The sequence below is a fragment of the Patella vulgata genome, chromosome 5, assembly GCF_932274485.2.
Source record: "Patella vulgata chromosome 5, xgPatVulg1.2, whole genome shotgun sequence".
In the NCBI taxonomy this organism is placed as follows: Eukaryota; Metazoa; Mollusca; class Gastropoda; family Patellidae; genus Patella; species Patella vulgata.
Genome location: NC_065883.2, coordinates 54,018,500 through 54,034,758, shown reverse-complemented (window position 1 = coordinate 54,034,758; position 16,259 = coordinate 54,018,500). Strand labels below are relative to the sequence as shown.

The window sequence follows — 16,259 nt, the reverse complement described above, 5'->3', positions numbered from 1 at the left end:
TACTGAGGATTTATCAATCATTTCGCAAGTAACTCGCATTGTCTGTTTTCATTAGCCCAGATGGAGCAGAAACTAGGACGTTAACCCCCTTTCATTTTAATTGATGAATTAGGCAATAAGAGTAACAAAAATTAAACATTGTCTTGAAAAACCCTTACTGTGAACCAATAACGATAATAGAACTTGAAAATTTGAATCCGAAAATTAAATAACTAAGAGTAGTTAAATCGTAACATCTTAATTCTTAAAAATAAAACATGAGATCTGAACAGCGTATATATCTGATAATTTAATGACTCACTGATTCTGTTTAGAAGCTATACCGCCCGCCCTTTCCAATATTTCAACAGGAGAATTAATTGCTTTTTATTAACTATATAAATTTAAAACCGTGGGAGCCACGTCGTCTTTTCTTTTGTTTACCAGATCGCTATCCTATAAAGGTGTAGACACCTTATTTTTAGTTAAGGGGAAGAACGATCTAAGTCACATTTTTGTCATTTCGCATAAAAGGCAAACAGACTTTTGGACGAGAATGCTTAACACGAACAGAACAACGAGTGGGTTTAATTACAACTTCAAAATGATGTTTAATGCAAATCATAATTACCAGTACAACAACCGACTTCCACTTTTCAGCCAAATTAAGGTCAAATATGGACTTGTATTTGTCCGGGGGGGGGGGGGGGCATTTCAGAAGGGCCTTGGTCGTTTTTACCTGAAATTAATTGTTCCACAGAAAGCTTATACAATTTGCTACCAGATTTCGCCATTAACCCCCACTGGGGTTCGTTGAAAAAGTGACTTAGATCGTTCTTCCTCGTGGCTCTCCATATGGTTCAGTTTTATTTCAATAATTCGCTTGCGCTTAGAGATCTTTAGCAGTGGGAGGAAACCGGAGGACCCTGAACACACCCACAAGATTGGACAGGCGACCCTACTCCTTGTCACGTACAACCAGAGAATCGAAACCACGCCAGTTGACTCAATAACAGACCTTGTGATACAGCGCGTGCTAACTTTTCCGGCAATTCTCGACAATCGCCGAAGACAGTTGTATTTATGTCTATATCTTGTCAAAACTTACCCTCTGCTATATGTATTAAAGTATATAACGTGTAGGTCAAAGAGTTCAGGTAATAATATAACAAAAGAATTTTACGTCACACACTCATGTCTCAACCAGGAAGGTCGATTATATCAAATGTCACAAAAGTCAAATTCCTGGAGAAGAAGCTTCTCCGATTTCTATCCACGCACAATTTAATGACTTGATTATTATGTACATGTATAGTTTTGTGAAATATTATCTATGATTAGTAATATCGAATAAGAAATTATAATTATCGAATGACTATATCTACACATACATTTTAATAATGATATGGGCTGTAGTAATCACATTACAGTCTCATATTGTAACAAAATAATTTTTTATGTCTTAAAGATATATTATCTAAGATTTAAAAAAAGAGCTGACTGTTCTTGCTACATAGTTCCACAATAGATATTGAAAAATGAATATATTGAAATTACTTTATTCTATGGGTGTTTGAAGTTTTGACAAGAAATATTCCGATTGTCAAGGACCATTGTCATGAGGTCTCAGTTGTCAGTCATTTTATTGAACGACGTCCATTTTAACGTTAACCGAATATATAGCGCAGGTGATCTAATCCATTCAATATCTCAGTCATCTGAAAGCCCAGAGAGTTGTTTATGGGCTTGGCATGTGAATACATGTTTAAATAAAATTTATATAACATTTGAAGCCACTAAAAACTGGAATAGGTAGATTTAAATCTTGCATAATGAATCTTTAAAATCAGAAGGGATCTAAATTTCAGATAAACTGTTGAAACATCTGCCATTTGTCCCTTTCAAACTATTCCACACAGTATAGATAATTAAATTTTTAGATCACAGAGTGAGTAAAAATAAACTGAAGAATTGCCCAATTTAACCTTGATATTACACTGTTAATGTTTCATTATCAGAAATGAAATGGAATGGGGTTTAACGTCCTAATGTTCTGCTCCGACTGGGCTAATGAAGACTATCCCCCAGAAAGTAAATATTAAACTGAATATAACCAGGCTCTGGATCTTACTAATATTAATGTTACATGTGTATAACAGGTTATATTTATGTTGAGGTTATTGTTTCTATACTGTATTTATGAACGGTTTGTCAATAAAGAATATCTATTTATATTTAAAAACGCTCCACTTCATTAAATCCTGAAAAAACGGTTTATTGAGTATACCATTCTTTAATTTCGGGATTTTTCTGTTACTATTACGTCATATCTATAATCTATTTTAAGTCCATGGTCATACTGAAACTAAATTATGTTATTTTTCTATATTTATTTAAATCGTTTAATATGAATTACAGTAAGGTTGCTTGCAGTATTTATTACAGAATAAATCCCAACCATTGACGTTCAATTAAATGTTCAATGATGTATAATGAAAATATACGTCTCAAATCAAAATAGTTATACAATGAAAACACAAAAGCGTGATCTCTGTTAAGAAATTATGTAAAGTCATTCGATCTTTGTATTAAGGGTGAAATTTTATTTTTGACGTCATATATGGGGCCATCTTCATTAGCCAAGTGGGTGGAGAAAAGCAGGACGTTCAACCCCATTTTTTCATGTCCATTGATGAGGTGTAATCAACAATGCGCCATGGGACTGTGACGACAGTTTTATTCTAGACAATCAAAAAACTTTTCAAAAGATTTCGCAGACGATCCTGTTATCTGACTCAACCAAGCATGAAATCGAAACCACGTTGGAAAAAACCTTATGATCTAAAGCACACTCGTTTGATTATTGTACCTAGAGAATGAGGTTTATAATAAACTATTATCGTGAAATAATTAAACCGGATCTTTCACGTTTTTATCGAGTAGCCCCATGCCCCCTTTAAATTTATAATTTATACGCGTTTGTGATGTAACACTCAGTACGCCCTTAAAATATCCGCTACGCACCATTTCATTCATTTTCATCGCACTAGAATAAGATAAATAGACTCTGCCACACCCAATAATATCATTCCCGCAAACGATCAGTTCATAAACTCGCAAATTTCCTCGGCGACTCCAAGCGTTTTTAATCCACCACGATTGAATTTGAATAGAGTCTGTGTGATATGCATCCGCTTTGGTAAATAATTCAGGAATTAGTCCACGTCCATGTAATAGGAACAACCTGTCACTCTTTTATGACTTACATAACATGTGCAAATATAACACAAATACAAAAATACACATATTATTAGTTATATACGGCATGCTTATACAATAGTTTTCTTTAATATGTAGTGTTCTTGAATATGTCAACCCACCCACTTATACCAGTACGTTTTATTAATAATAAAGCCAGCAATACTTACAACAACAAAGAGGGCGATAGTTCAAATGTTTAAAATATAATATGCACGTTCAATACTGTTTGGGACCAATGCGTTCTTGATACCGTTAAGAAATCTATGAAATGAAATATGATATTAATTTATTCATATGGATTCTGTTGTCAAAAGATGAATGCTACACAGTTGTGTGATGGGAGTAACTTCCCGGTTTAGTGATAGTTTTATAAACAAATTGTCGGTATTTTACATCAGGGAATGCCGGTATGAATATGGGGTCATTGCTACATGAGATTTCAATCCAGCGTAATTTATACAGTGTCTATTTTGGAGGATTGGGAGGAAATCGTGACAAGAAGGGTGACCCTGGTTTGTTACACCTAATTCGGGGGTAATATAAATCACGGGATGTCAAGGTGTCCTTCTTTTCGATGTCAATGAAAATGATCCCTTCTTATTTCAACTCTTTTGATGAACATTACTGTTTTGCTATACTTGCATTCTAACTGCGAAGTATAGCAAAACAACAATGTTTATCAAAAGAGTTGAGATAAAAATTATTCAAAGAAGAGAAGGTGGGAATGATGCTATCCGGGCAAAGAATGTGTCAAGACATATCCACTTGAATTTGTCACAAGGCAATATCCCTCTCACATTCTTGAGACTAGATATGGATATTCTAGAAGAGTAAAGTACATGTCCAGTGCACGATACTCGAAACCCGTGCACGGCACTTTGGAACACTTAATGCTAATATGTCGTCAAGGCAACAATGTCTCTTGGCTTATTCTAGATCTTATCTGCGACATCACCATCAGACGTATCTACTTATATAATTTTGAATATATGATAATATGCGCGTAATAAGAGACAGATCAGGGCCATGTTTCACAAAAACTTAAATCTCCTTAAAATCGTCTGAAACTAAAATTATACCCTAACTTAAGACACATGAGTTTCACAAAACGATTTTAAGCACTTTAGTTAAAATCCACTAAAATAATATTTTAAGTTAAAATTTTATCTTAACTTAAAATAGTGGCGTTTCACAAAACTATTTTAGGGACAATTTTAACTAAAATTCAATTTTAACTTAGGCAGCCGTCACCCTCTCCTAACTTAAAATCACGATATTAAATCACCATTAGAGAGCTACGTTCTTAGATCTATTGTGACATATAGATATATTTGAAATAATGATAATATTGCCAATGGCTCGGGTCACATAAATTTAACATACTATCATTCACAAAAACGATTCTCATTCAATTTCTTTCAAAGTACATGGGAAATATAGCTTCGGCTCAACAGTTTATTTTATTGTAGGGCAATTTAAGCACTTAGATGACGCCCCAAATTAACACCCCAAGAACAAAAAACACCCAAAACCCCAGTAAACAAAACTTGTTGTACTATTTTATATATTACCATATGATTCACATATAAATTATACCATGTCATGGAAAGAAGAGCAGTCTTTTCTATAAAAAAAATATCTTCGTGTAGGCCTACAATTTCTTGGTATTAGAAGATCTATACAGGCCTGTAATACTAGACAAGCCATATGCAAAGTATTTACTCATATGGTTTCGGGGTTATGATGATTTGTAAAAAGATAAATCAATAATCTCAAATGTGTTTAATGAAAATTAATGTTATATTTGAAATTAGATTTTGATATAAATTGATTATTATTTCTTAATGAAGGCTTTCGTTCATAACACAGCGTAAATCGGGGAAGTTTTATATACATGTAGGAGTCAGGGTTTTTTTTTTATTTTGGGGAAAAATCATTTTAATTTAGTAAGATAGATAGGCATTATCCAATAAAGAGTGTGGCACCTTGGCATTTTCAAAGTAGGCTATTATTGAAAAGGTCCATGGGGATCATATTTCAAATCTAGGCATCGGAACATTGGCTATTTGGTTCATTAGTTTAAAAGTTGTTAAATACTTTTAAAATTCGACAATAATTCACAGTCTAGATTAGTCGTTTGAGTCAGAAATATCACATTTTTGTGACAATTCTCAATAGTAACTGTTATCAAAAATACCATAAAACTATACGAAATTCAAGCGATTTAGTTTATCGATAGACATTATTTTATTGCGAGTCACGAATCAAATGGCAAGTTCAAGGCCAACCCATCGATACATTTCGAAACGAATAATACGCACTAAACTCATTTATTTCACCTCTCTACGATTGTCTGACCATGTGCAGACATTGGTAGGCCTACAACGTATGAAACCCTCCCCCATTGATATTCTAACCGTTAGTTCAACCTGTCAACAGTTTTCAGGTTCGAAGTGTATTTAATTGCTGACACTCTACATGCCCGGGCGCAAGCAATTTTAACTAAAATCTATTAAAATTGTATTTTAAGTTACAATCGATCTTCGTGAAACGCATAAAATCTAAAATTTCATTTTGATTTTAGTTAAAATCTATTTTGGTGATTTTAGCTTAGGTTTTTGTGAAACAGGGCCCAGTGTGTTACAATATAACAGGTCGATAACGTAGTACATATGTCATTCACTTCGATACACTTAATGGTACATTATTATGTATTTATTTGTCGGACATTTAAATATAGTTTGTTATTCGCTGTTATTCTAAAGGTTCAGCACATTAGTGTCTATTTTTAGATAGTCGCTTTATTATAGTTCACAATTCTAAGTTTGAAAATATATTCGTGTCCCATATACCGTGAACAGAAATAATTCGTGTTACCATCAAGATCCGGGAATTCGCCTAACGTGTCAAACCATATGATGTCCGTCCTATATCCCAACACCCTATTCATTCAATCGTAGCCACTTGTATATCTACCATCTAGCTTGGGGAAATCCAAGTTCAATCCATGGCTTATCCATGGCTTCAATAAACCATAAGTAGTAACGGTGTCGTACATGAGGCAGTGTATGTTTACACCTTTTCGAAAACTTGATAACATTAATTAGGAAGCGTATTATATTTAATGATGCAGAGTCAGTTTAAGACCGTAATAGACATTCAAAATTTACGACTTTATTCTTCAAAACTGGTTCGCTGGAATTAAATTTACGACTTTATTCTTCAAAACTGGTTCGCTGGAATTAAATCCTAAAGCTAAATTTACAAGGACGAAGTTTCCGAAACATATTTCCTTTTATATTACCGAAACGTCGTCCGTGTCATAGCCGTCGCTCTCACACAGAATCAAAGATTTTACAGAAACTGATTTGGTAAATTAAGTTTTCCATATTTTTTAATGCACAGTTAAGATAAATAAACATTTCTTGTATCTGCTACGGCGATTAAAAACAATTTATTCTACCATACTTATATGAAAATTTGACAGGTTTGGTAACTTAAACTATAAAACAGAAAGAGGGAGAGAGAGAATTGGAGTGTTGCAGCATTTCCAAATCTATTTTTTGTTTACTTACACGGTACATATAACCACCTGAGCAAAGATAGCTATACCTGCGACCTGTAATTACAAGATAGTTACAAGAAAACTATCTTGTCATTACAAGATACGGAGAGGCCCATTAGGGCGCCGGTCATCACGAAAAAAAGAGTGTTCTAACTAGTTTATTTCAAGGTCGCCCTACACTGATTTATCGGATAGCTCGGCCAACGAAGTACCTTTTTATGTTACGGGGTCGGCACATTCAGGTCATGCTCCCGTTCGTTCATGCCCTCATTAAAAACCATTCATTAAGTTCATACTCTCATTAACTTCATAAGCTGTCTTAGACTATCTTGTAATTACAACGAAAGCCGACAAGTCCATATCTGTGCCTTCATGGAAAGGATTAATTTTGTTCACGGTTTGTAACTGCGCCTTCATGAGAATGCACCACAGCGAACGGACTCTTTTTATCCTCTTTTAACTCTTCCTTCCTGGGAATGAAGCCTTAAGGTGTGTGTGTTGGCGGGGGGGGGGGGGGGGTAAGGTGGATGACGTGGAGAAAACGCACGAGCCAGGACAGGCGACCTTACGCCTTGTCCCGAAACCATGCCACCTGACTCAATGACAGACCTTGTGATTTAACGCACACGCGTTAAACCCAGAATGCAATATCCACTGGTTAATGTTTCATAACACGTACTCCTTGTCCCGAAACCACGCCACGAGTCTTGTCCCGAAACCATGCCACTTGACTCAATGACAGACCTTGTGATTTAACTCACACGCGTTAAACCCAGCCCCTTCCCCCACCACCCCACACACCAATACAGAATGCAATATCCACTGGTTAATGTTTCATGACACCAAATAAGTCGTTTTACATTTTACAACCGATGTTATCACTGTGTTTTGTCAATGATATTGTTTGTAATTGGTTACTATAGTTATTACTTGTTTTGTGTATATGATTTTACAAGATAAACTCCAGGTATACTCCCACAGGAGAGACCCCTAAACATAATTGTCTGAACCCACAACGAAACATAGCTGAAATAGTAATGGTGTTCCATTTTATGTTTTTGTGTTTATTATTTGATAGGATGGGTAAAATATAGCCACGCATAGCTGAATAAATTAAATTAGTTTTTTTTAACCTGTCGAATAATTCAAAACATAATTACCAGGTATGTATGGAAGCCGATAACTACCATTCGTAATTTCTACTTCTCGCCCCTTCAAAACACAAAATGTGAGGCGACAGCACGCTATATAATATAAGCCAAAATCCGACTCGAAAATAGGAAATTAAAAAATAATACAACGCGGTAATAGCGCCCCTCGTTTTTTCCTAATTTCTAATTTTCGACTTACATTTTGGCTTGTGTACCGTCTTGTCGACTTTCGAGTTGGTCATATTTTTATATTTATTTATGTTAGTAAGAAGGCGCCAACACGCATACCAAGTCAAAATACAAATCGAAAAGTAGAAATTAGGAAATTAACACATCGCGCTATTAGCGACCTATCATTTTGGCTTGCTGTCGTGCCTAGGAAGTTGTAGTCTAAAATTTCCAGCCCACATTTGAAAACGTGCAATCAGGTCTCACGCTGGCTTTCATTTTTTATCCGTCAAAATGGATAATAATTTTTATAAAAAAATATTTTTCATATTTTTTCTCCGCCAACTGGAATATTTTATATTCCATAGGCTAAGTGTTTGATAAAAAAAAAGAAAACTTACAACAATTTAATTTATTATGTAGGCCTATTATAAAACAATTGTCGCGTACATATACAATTTACAGCAACTTACAAAATCCGTTTTACATGGCGGTTGGGTGGTCTATTGGTTTAACGCGTGCGCGTGAAATAACAAGATCTGTAATTGTATCAAGTGACGGGGTTTCGATTCCCCGCTTAGACGTGATAAGGGAGTAGGGTCGCCTTCCCACTGCTAAAGACCCCTACTTGCAAGCGAATTATTGAAATATATATTGAACCCTGTTTACACAATATTAGCGCAGTTTTGGGATGATTTAAATTTATGCGTGTACACCTATTCCTTATTTCAGGTACCGTAATGATCCATAATCTGAATCCTGATAGAAATTTCAATTTCATTTGGAAGATATGCTTACGATCACACTCGTCATTCACTTTAGAGCATTTCGGCGGCGGTAATGAAACGTCGCTATTCGACTCGTTCTTACTTTTCCTACCCATGGTATTAATATAATTTGAAATAAAATAATAATATCTAATCGGGAAAGCTTGTATATTTTACATGCTGTATAAAGCCACAATAAACGAAATTCAATTATCAATGCGTGTATTCAAATGGAATGTAGAGACTGCATCAACGTCTGAGGCGAAAGTCGAGAAGTCGACAGCGCGACAACAAAGCAAAACCATAGGTCGCTAATATCGCCATCAATACTAGACTTTATTACACAGATTATTTTGTTAACGCGAATTACATGTATTCAAATGTCACCTGGAATGTAGAAACTACAACAACTTGCACGACAGCAAACCAAAATGATAGGTATAGCAATATCGTTGTTGCGACATTGTTTTAAATTTATAGACAAGGAATAGAGGAAAAAGATGGTTTAAACAACATTTTTATCTTTACAAATTATTCTCTATTGTCAGTGTATTAGCTATGGTATGCGTTTATTTAAAACGCAAATTAATTGTTTATGTAATTGTGTGAGAATAACAGGAAAGAGGGTCTGAGTTCAAGGATAGAGTGTGTCGAAAAACAGGTGAAGGAAAATTACGATTGCATCATTTAGCTTGTTTGACCAATCTCTATACTTATTTACATGATATTTGACCAATTAGATAATTGAACGTCCAAAACCCACAGCTACAAAACTATCATACTTGTGAGAATTCGTTAGACAACAGACAGATTCTGGAAAGGAAAAGATGTAACCATTTCTATAAGCAGACTCGCCCATATCGAGTCTGGCTGGCTAGGGTTTGAGATTGACTTTAGTATTGTAATCTATACTATGCTTATATGTATCCAGCTTCGTATATAAAATGTAAAAACGAACAGTTGCATTGTTATAACTACTGAGAAGACAAACAGTAAGAAGTAAAAACACAACGTGAAGCAGAAGTAAAGACAGCTGGAGACAAATTCTAGACGATCACAAGGCTATTAAAATAAAAGTTGCATGGGTCATATTACGTAGGATGTGGCGACCGGTTTCCATCGCCCGCTCTCCACGTCTGACAGAAGGCCCATGGTGCTACATAGGTCGCTAATAGCGCGGTGTGTTATTTTCCTAATTTCTACTTTTCGAGTTGCCTTTTGGCTTGGTACGCGTGTTGGCGCCTTCTTACTGCTATCAATAAATACAAAAATATGACTAAGTCGAAAGTCGACAAGACGGTATACAAGCCAAAATGCAAGTCGAAAATTTAGACTACACATTCCGAGGCACGACAGCAAGCCAAAATGATAGGTCGCTAATAGCGCGATGTGTTAATTTCCTAATTTCTACTTTTCGATTTGTATTTTGACTTGGTATGCGTGTTGGCGCCTTCTTACTAACATAAATAAATATAAAAATATGACCAACTCGAAAGTCGACAAGACGGTATACAAGCCAAAATGCAAGTCGAAAATTAGAAATTAGGAAAAAAACGAGGGGCGCTATATCGCGGATCGTGGTGTATTTTTCCTTAATTTCCTATTTTCGGGTCGAATTTGGCTTGTATAGCGTACTGTCGCCTCACATTTCGTCGCAACTTCGACTTTTCGACTTTCGTGTTCTGAAACATGCATGGTAGTTATAGGCTTCTGTAGGTCTGTGATCTGATTAAGCAGGATTTCCACAGCGTGCGTAACAACCAATTAGCACGGACATTGAAAATAATAAATTTGAAAAGTGCTATCAAATAAAGTTAATGGAGTAGTCATTGATGCCAAATACGAGGCAAGGTATGCTAGCCCACTTTCAGTACATCTTTTGTAGATAAAGCCATGCAATAGAAGCTGGTGTCCTTCGCATTCCATTTTTCGGTACTCATCTCTTCGTCGCATTGGAGCCGTGGTGGTTTAGTGAGAAAGCCACCGACTTGTTACCCTGGTGGTCTCAGGTTCGCTACTGGTGTTGCCGAGAAAGATTTTCATAGGAATTTTCCAGCGTGGTTTCCCCTTGTCAGTGGTGGAAGACGTGGGCCCTTGAGAACAGATGTCTAGTTGTTCGTGTAGGAAGAAAAACTGAAGCCGGTGTACACATTGGCATGCAAGTAAAATAACCCTTGACAGTTGGAATTCTGTATAATAGTAGGCCATAAAATTCCCTCATAGCACACTGCAGGGCGTATGTCAGTCTTCATTAGCTCAGTAGTGGCAGAAAATTAGCACGTTAAACTACATGAAACAATGAAGCTATTGACCGTACAAATACCAAATATATCTCACGATCGGCGTTACACCTAGTAATTTTATCTACATGACGAAGCAATCTTTTATTAACATCCGTAATCTAAAACATACTTGAATAAAACAAGAAAGAAATGTATTTCATTTGTGTCACATGCCCATTCACAAAGACAATATGTTTGAAAACAATAGAACCCACGAGACACATTTTGTAAGCTAAATCTGTTACAATCGAAAATAAAAGAAGGTACGTGAAAAGTATAATAAATGAAATATTGTTATATTATATGATGCACTAACATCAAATAACCCTACCGGTGAAATTGTATCAAAGATTAACGGATTTATAATTGAAGCGACGTTTCATAAACTTGTGGTAATCTGCTAAATCTATAAATAATGTATCCCTCTGATTATCTAAAACAGTGACCCACTGAATCATCTAACCCCCGAACGCTTAAATAGATATATTGTCAAAATACATTTTATAGCACGGTCCGCAAAACTGTAGAAGCAATGAGGCTGGGGGTGTAGGGGACATTAAATGCACCCATGGCCCAATCGATTAACATGGGTATAGTGTTAGGGCTTAACACAACTTGCCTGCTATAGCTTCTGAAATATAGAAAGCGTAATCTATGTGTATTTTAGTAATGTCTTTTAGTAATATTAGTACAAAGTAAAAAACACCAGGGTCCGTGTTCAAAGGAAATTTTAAGTCTAAGTCAGTCGCTTAACTAATGTAGTTCTACTCCGTTTCATATCTGTCACACACAAAAAGATTAAATAAACCTTTTCAATGATATTAATTTGAAGCCGAATAAATATTTCTCAAAATTATCGAAGTATACTTAGAGTTTTCGACTAAAACCTTCGATTTAGGATTTAAAATGTCGGTGAACTAGCTTAATGTCTGTACTCACACAGTTTAGTATATAACTTTCGTGCGAAGGAAGAAATCCGTGATTTTTGGCCGTGAAGGCATTCCATAAGTTAGAAATTCAAGCTTTTTGCCGACTGCGAATATTCCATAATTTAAGTGTACAGTTGAGTATTTCACATAGCAAGGAGATGTAAAATACAGCCTAAATACCGATTTAAAGGACAATATTGGTGTCAGTCATTATAAAATATGTGATAGAGCTCCTTAAATACATCACAAATATAATTTTAACACAGAGATCATTGCTACGGGAGATGTGTAACAAGCACGTGAAGAAACTGGAAGTGACGTCAAACATGACAAACATGAGTTGTCCTTCTATATAACTGAGTGAAGTAACGAGCGGTAACAGACAAACGATCGAATTTCATTTCACTGATAATTCTGTTGAAGATGAAAAGTTGTTATATGAGACGATGAGAGGATATCTGACAATTCAAAAAAAGAATTGGCTGTCAGTAGATTAAAGATAACGAACAAATTAGATAAAGTCCGTGCATTACCATGTTTTTATTAAGAACAGAATGAATAAAAACGGGGGAATGCACGGGATTTTTCTACTTTTTCTCGTGTCCCTTATCTTGTGACAGCCAATTCTATTTTTGAATTGTGAGATACCCTCTAACCGCCCCATATAATAACTTTTCAACTTCAACGGAATTATCAGTGAAATGAAATTCGATCGTTTGTCTGTTACCACTCGTTACTTCAGTCTGTTATATAGAAGGACAACTCGTGTTTGTCATGTTTGGCGCCACTTCCCGTTTCTTCAAGTGCTTGTTACAAGTCTCCCGTAGCAATGATCTCTGTGTTAAAATTATATTTGGAATGTATTTAACCAGTTCTATCACATATGTAATATTGTCCTTTAAGGTAACTCACTTATTTAAGTGGATAAATTAAGTATTTTTACTCAACTTTAAGAATACCTTTGAATACGGGCCCAGGTATTTTGAATTATTACTATCTAACCGTGTCAATAAATAATGTTCTTACTTTACGGATAAACCCAAAATATCTCCATGTAAATTTATTGTGTTTACACGTAATTATATTTAATTTATGTAAATCGTATTTCTTTCAGTCACGATGTGGTGATATTTTAATAGCTGTTAATCCATACAAAACCGTGCCAAAATATGACAAACGGGTAAGAATTAAATATTGTAATTCAATATTATTTATATAGTGCATTATTATCAAATGTAAAAACGATTACAATGAAAGGTTTTGACACTTAGTGCATGTGACTAATAAGATTTATACGTAATTCTAAACATCGGGTACAATATCTCACTAGTCAAAATTAAAAGGTATTCTTTCCTTGTGTTTGGGTTCTGATTCCGTTTTGGTATAGGAAAATAAACCGTAAAATTTTCTTTTCGTGCCTGTTTCTCCTTTGTCAGAGATGGCATCAACGAGGTCGACAAGTAAATTTGCAGCCAAGTCGTTAAAGAACGCTTGGCATTGCACCCATAACCATTGAATTGACGAGACGTTCAACCCCATTCCAGTTTAATATAGGGTCGGTTAAAGGAGTCAATAATTGATTGATATGTAATTTTTGCCCATCGACTTAGGCCAACGTTAAATTTCTGTGTGCTTTACGTTTTTCGTACTGAAGAATAATACACCTATTTGTTTCACTTAATATAAATGTCATTTTTATTCCGATTTGCAGCATCATGAACATTGAACAGTATCACTAGAGAAAATTTCTGGTGATATAAAATAATACACCTTTTTGTTATTTTTATTCCGATTTGCAGCATCATGAACGGTATCACTGGAGAAAACCGATATCCCAAGAAGAGCCACATATATATGCTACAGCAGCATTGGCTTACCAAAGACTTCGTGAGACTCAGACAGACCAGATTATATTAGTAAGCGGAGAATCGGGGGCTGGCAAAACCGAGTCTACCAAACACGTCATAGAGCATTTATTAGAAATGTGTGGAAACACCTATGGCGATTTACATTCACGATTGATACAGGTGAGTTTTCATATATTCTTCAAACGGATTCTTATCTGATTTTGTAGTTTTTACTTGAATTAGAGTGATTTCCCCCTTGTGTTCGGATGGGACGAAAAACCGAGGTCCCTTGTACATATTGGCGTGCACGTAAAAGATCCCTTGACAGTTGGAATTCGATATAAGAGTAGGTCATAGTGCCGCTGTCCGGGCAAAATTTCCCTCATAGCACACTGTATGGCGTATGCCCGTCTTCATTAGCCCAGTTCGGAGCAGAACAGTAGGACGTTAAACCCCATTTCATTTCATTTCATTTACTTGAATTAGAGCCGAATTATTACAGACGTAAAATGAAATTATAGACTTTTTGTAAATTCACATTAAAAAAGGTAATTTTCCTAAAGCCGGTTGTGACCACCTAATGTTCCCGTTGCTTTCTATTGATTTCATGGCATGGCGTCATTATTTTTGTCTGAGAACTTCTGTTGGCTACGGACGAATAACTCATTTTTATCTATGAACACCAAGGTCCATACTACATCTAATCTAGCTATTTTTATATAGATAATTGTCTCAGAACACTAGACATCCCTTCCTTTTGTTAAATTTAGAAAATATATAAACCTTCTGGCCCAACAAGTTTTTACTGTTTCAGTTATTTTTTTTTATTTTACAACTCTAATTCTTGTGATTATTACAGATTAATCCTCTGATGGAAGCATTTGGAAATGCAGAAACTACATTAAATGAAAACTCAAGTCGTTTCGCCAAGTTTATACAAATCAAGTTTAATTTAATTGGAGGGGTAAAAGGGGGTATGCTGTTTTAATTTTTTCTCGTATTAACGGTAAAGAAAATCAAATATTCAATACAAGCTTCTAAATTTAATATCAACAACGAATCATTTTGAATACGCTGAGATGCATAAATGAGCCACGGTGGATCTGTGAGTAAGGCACTGGCTCTCTAACCGCCAGGTCTCGGACCCGATCGGTGTGTTGGTTGAGAAAGTACCTCGTGGTTTTTCTTCATGGTTCCCCATTGACCCAGGCGCGGATTTTCGGTCATTTTCATAGGTGCATACCCTATTTTCTAAAGTTTTCTGGGGAGGGGGGGCACCCTAGACCCTTCTCCAAAGGGAGGCGCGTTCACTGTTTCTTTCGCCGTGGACCGTCAACTGTAGGTACATCGGCGCCCCCAGAAGCCCTTGCCCCCCACCCACCCCCGCACCAACATTTTTGGGCTAGCTACGGGCTACGTATGATATGAAAACCGAGGTTCCGTGTATACTTTGCCATGCACTTAAAAGAACGCTTGATCTGGTGGAATTCGAAATTAGAGTAAGCCGTAACGCCGCTGTCTGTCCATACCGCCCCCTCCCCCTTATAGCACACTACATGGCTATGCCTGTCTATATTAACCAGGTTGATTGGTGTAGAGCAAATGTATGAGTGTAAATCTCGTTGGGGAGATACACTTTCAAAATTAATGTATTATGAATGTAATAGCATCAGATCACGACTATAACACGTACGCGAGAATGATGACTTGGGGACTGCGTAAAAAACATAGACGAAATCTCTCAAATACACAAAAACTGAATTCGACAGAATGCCAATGTAGACATATACTATTTCAGTGCTAAATTTGCTGTTATTTCCTTGCAGCTACTGTAACTGATTACCTCTTAGAGAAAAGTAGAGTCGTTCATCGACCAGCTCGAGAATTGAATTTCCATATATTTTATTATTTCCTGGCTGGAATAAAACCAGCACTCAAGAAAGACCTTTATTTAGATAAAGAAGATTTCAGGTAATTTCCCCCTTTTCTCGAGATTGTGTTAATTCCAATTACATAGATAAATTGAACTATGCCTCATGAGACAATTATTTATTTATGTTAAACATACATCATGCAAGAGGTAAATCTGTCTATTGCGAGTATTTTTTAGGCCTGAAATGTTATCTAAATTATTAATTATACATTAATTAACCTATCCAGACCATAATCAACTCTAGATGACATCGCTAGCTTGCGATCTTTAGTGGATAATGAGCCGATTTACTGCATAACGTTCCTTCACGATTTAACGATTAAATGGATAATCGAGACTATGCTGTTTATCGTACTGACTTTAGTAATGATGATCGA

General features: G+C 35.7%; 1 protein-coding gene across 2 annotated transcripts in view; it reads left to right on the top strand.

Annotated features, from left to right (window-relative positions):
- The window catches only part of LOC126822652 (chitin synthase chs-1), a 47,743-nt gene that overhangs the window by 7,202 nt on the left and 24,282 nt on the right, over positions 1–16,259 (top strand). For both annotated transcript variants that reach the window (XM_050551632.2, XM_050551633.2), the window contains exons 3-6: positions 13,217–13,282; positions 13,902–14,129; positions 14,809–14,923; positions 15,776–15,920. In XM_050551632.2, coding sequence (XP_050407589.1) covers positions 13,217–13,282; positions 13,902–14,129; positions 14,809–14,923; positions 15,776–15,920 — 554 coding nt within the window. The remainder of the gene's footprint in view (positions 1–13,216; positions 13,283–13,901; positions 14,130–14,808; positions 14,924–15,775; positions 15,921–16,259) is intronic.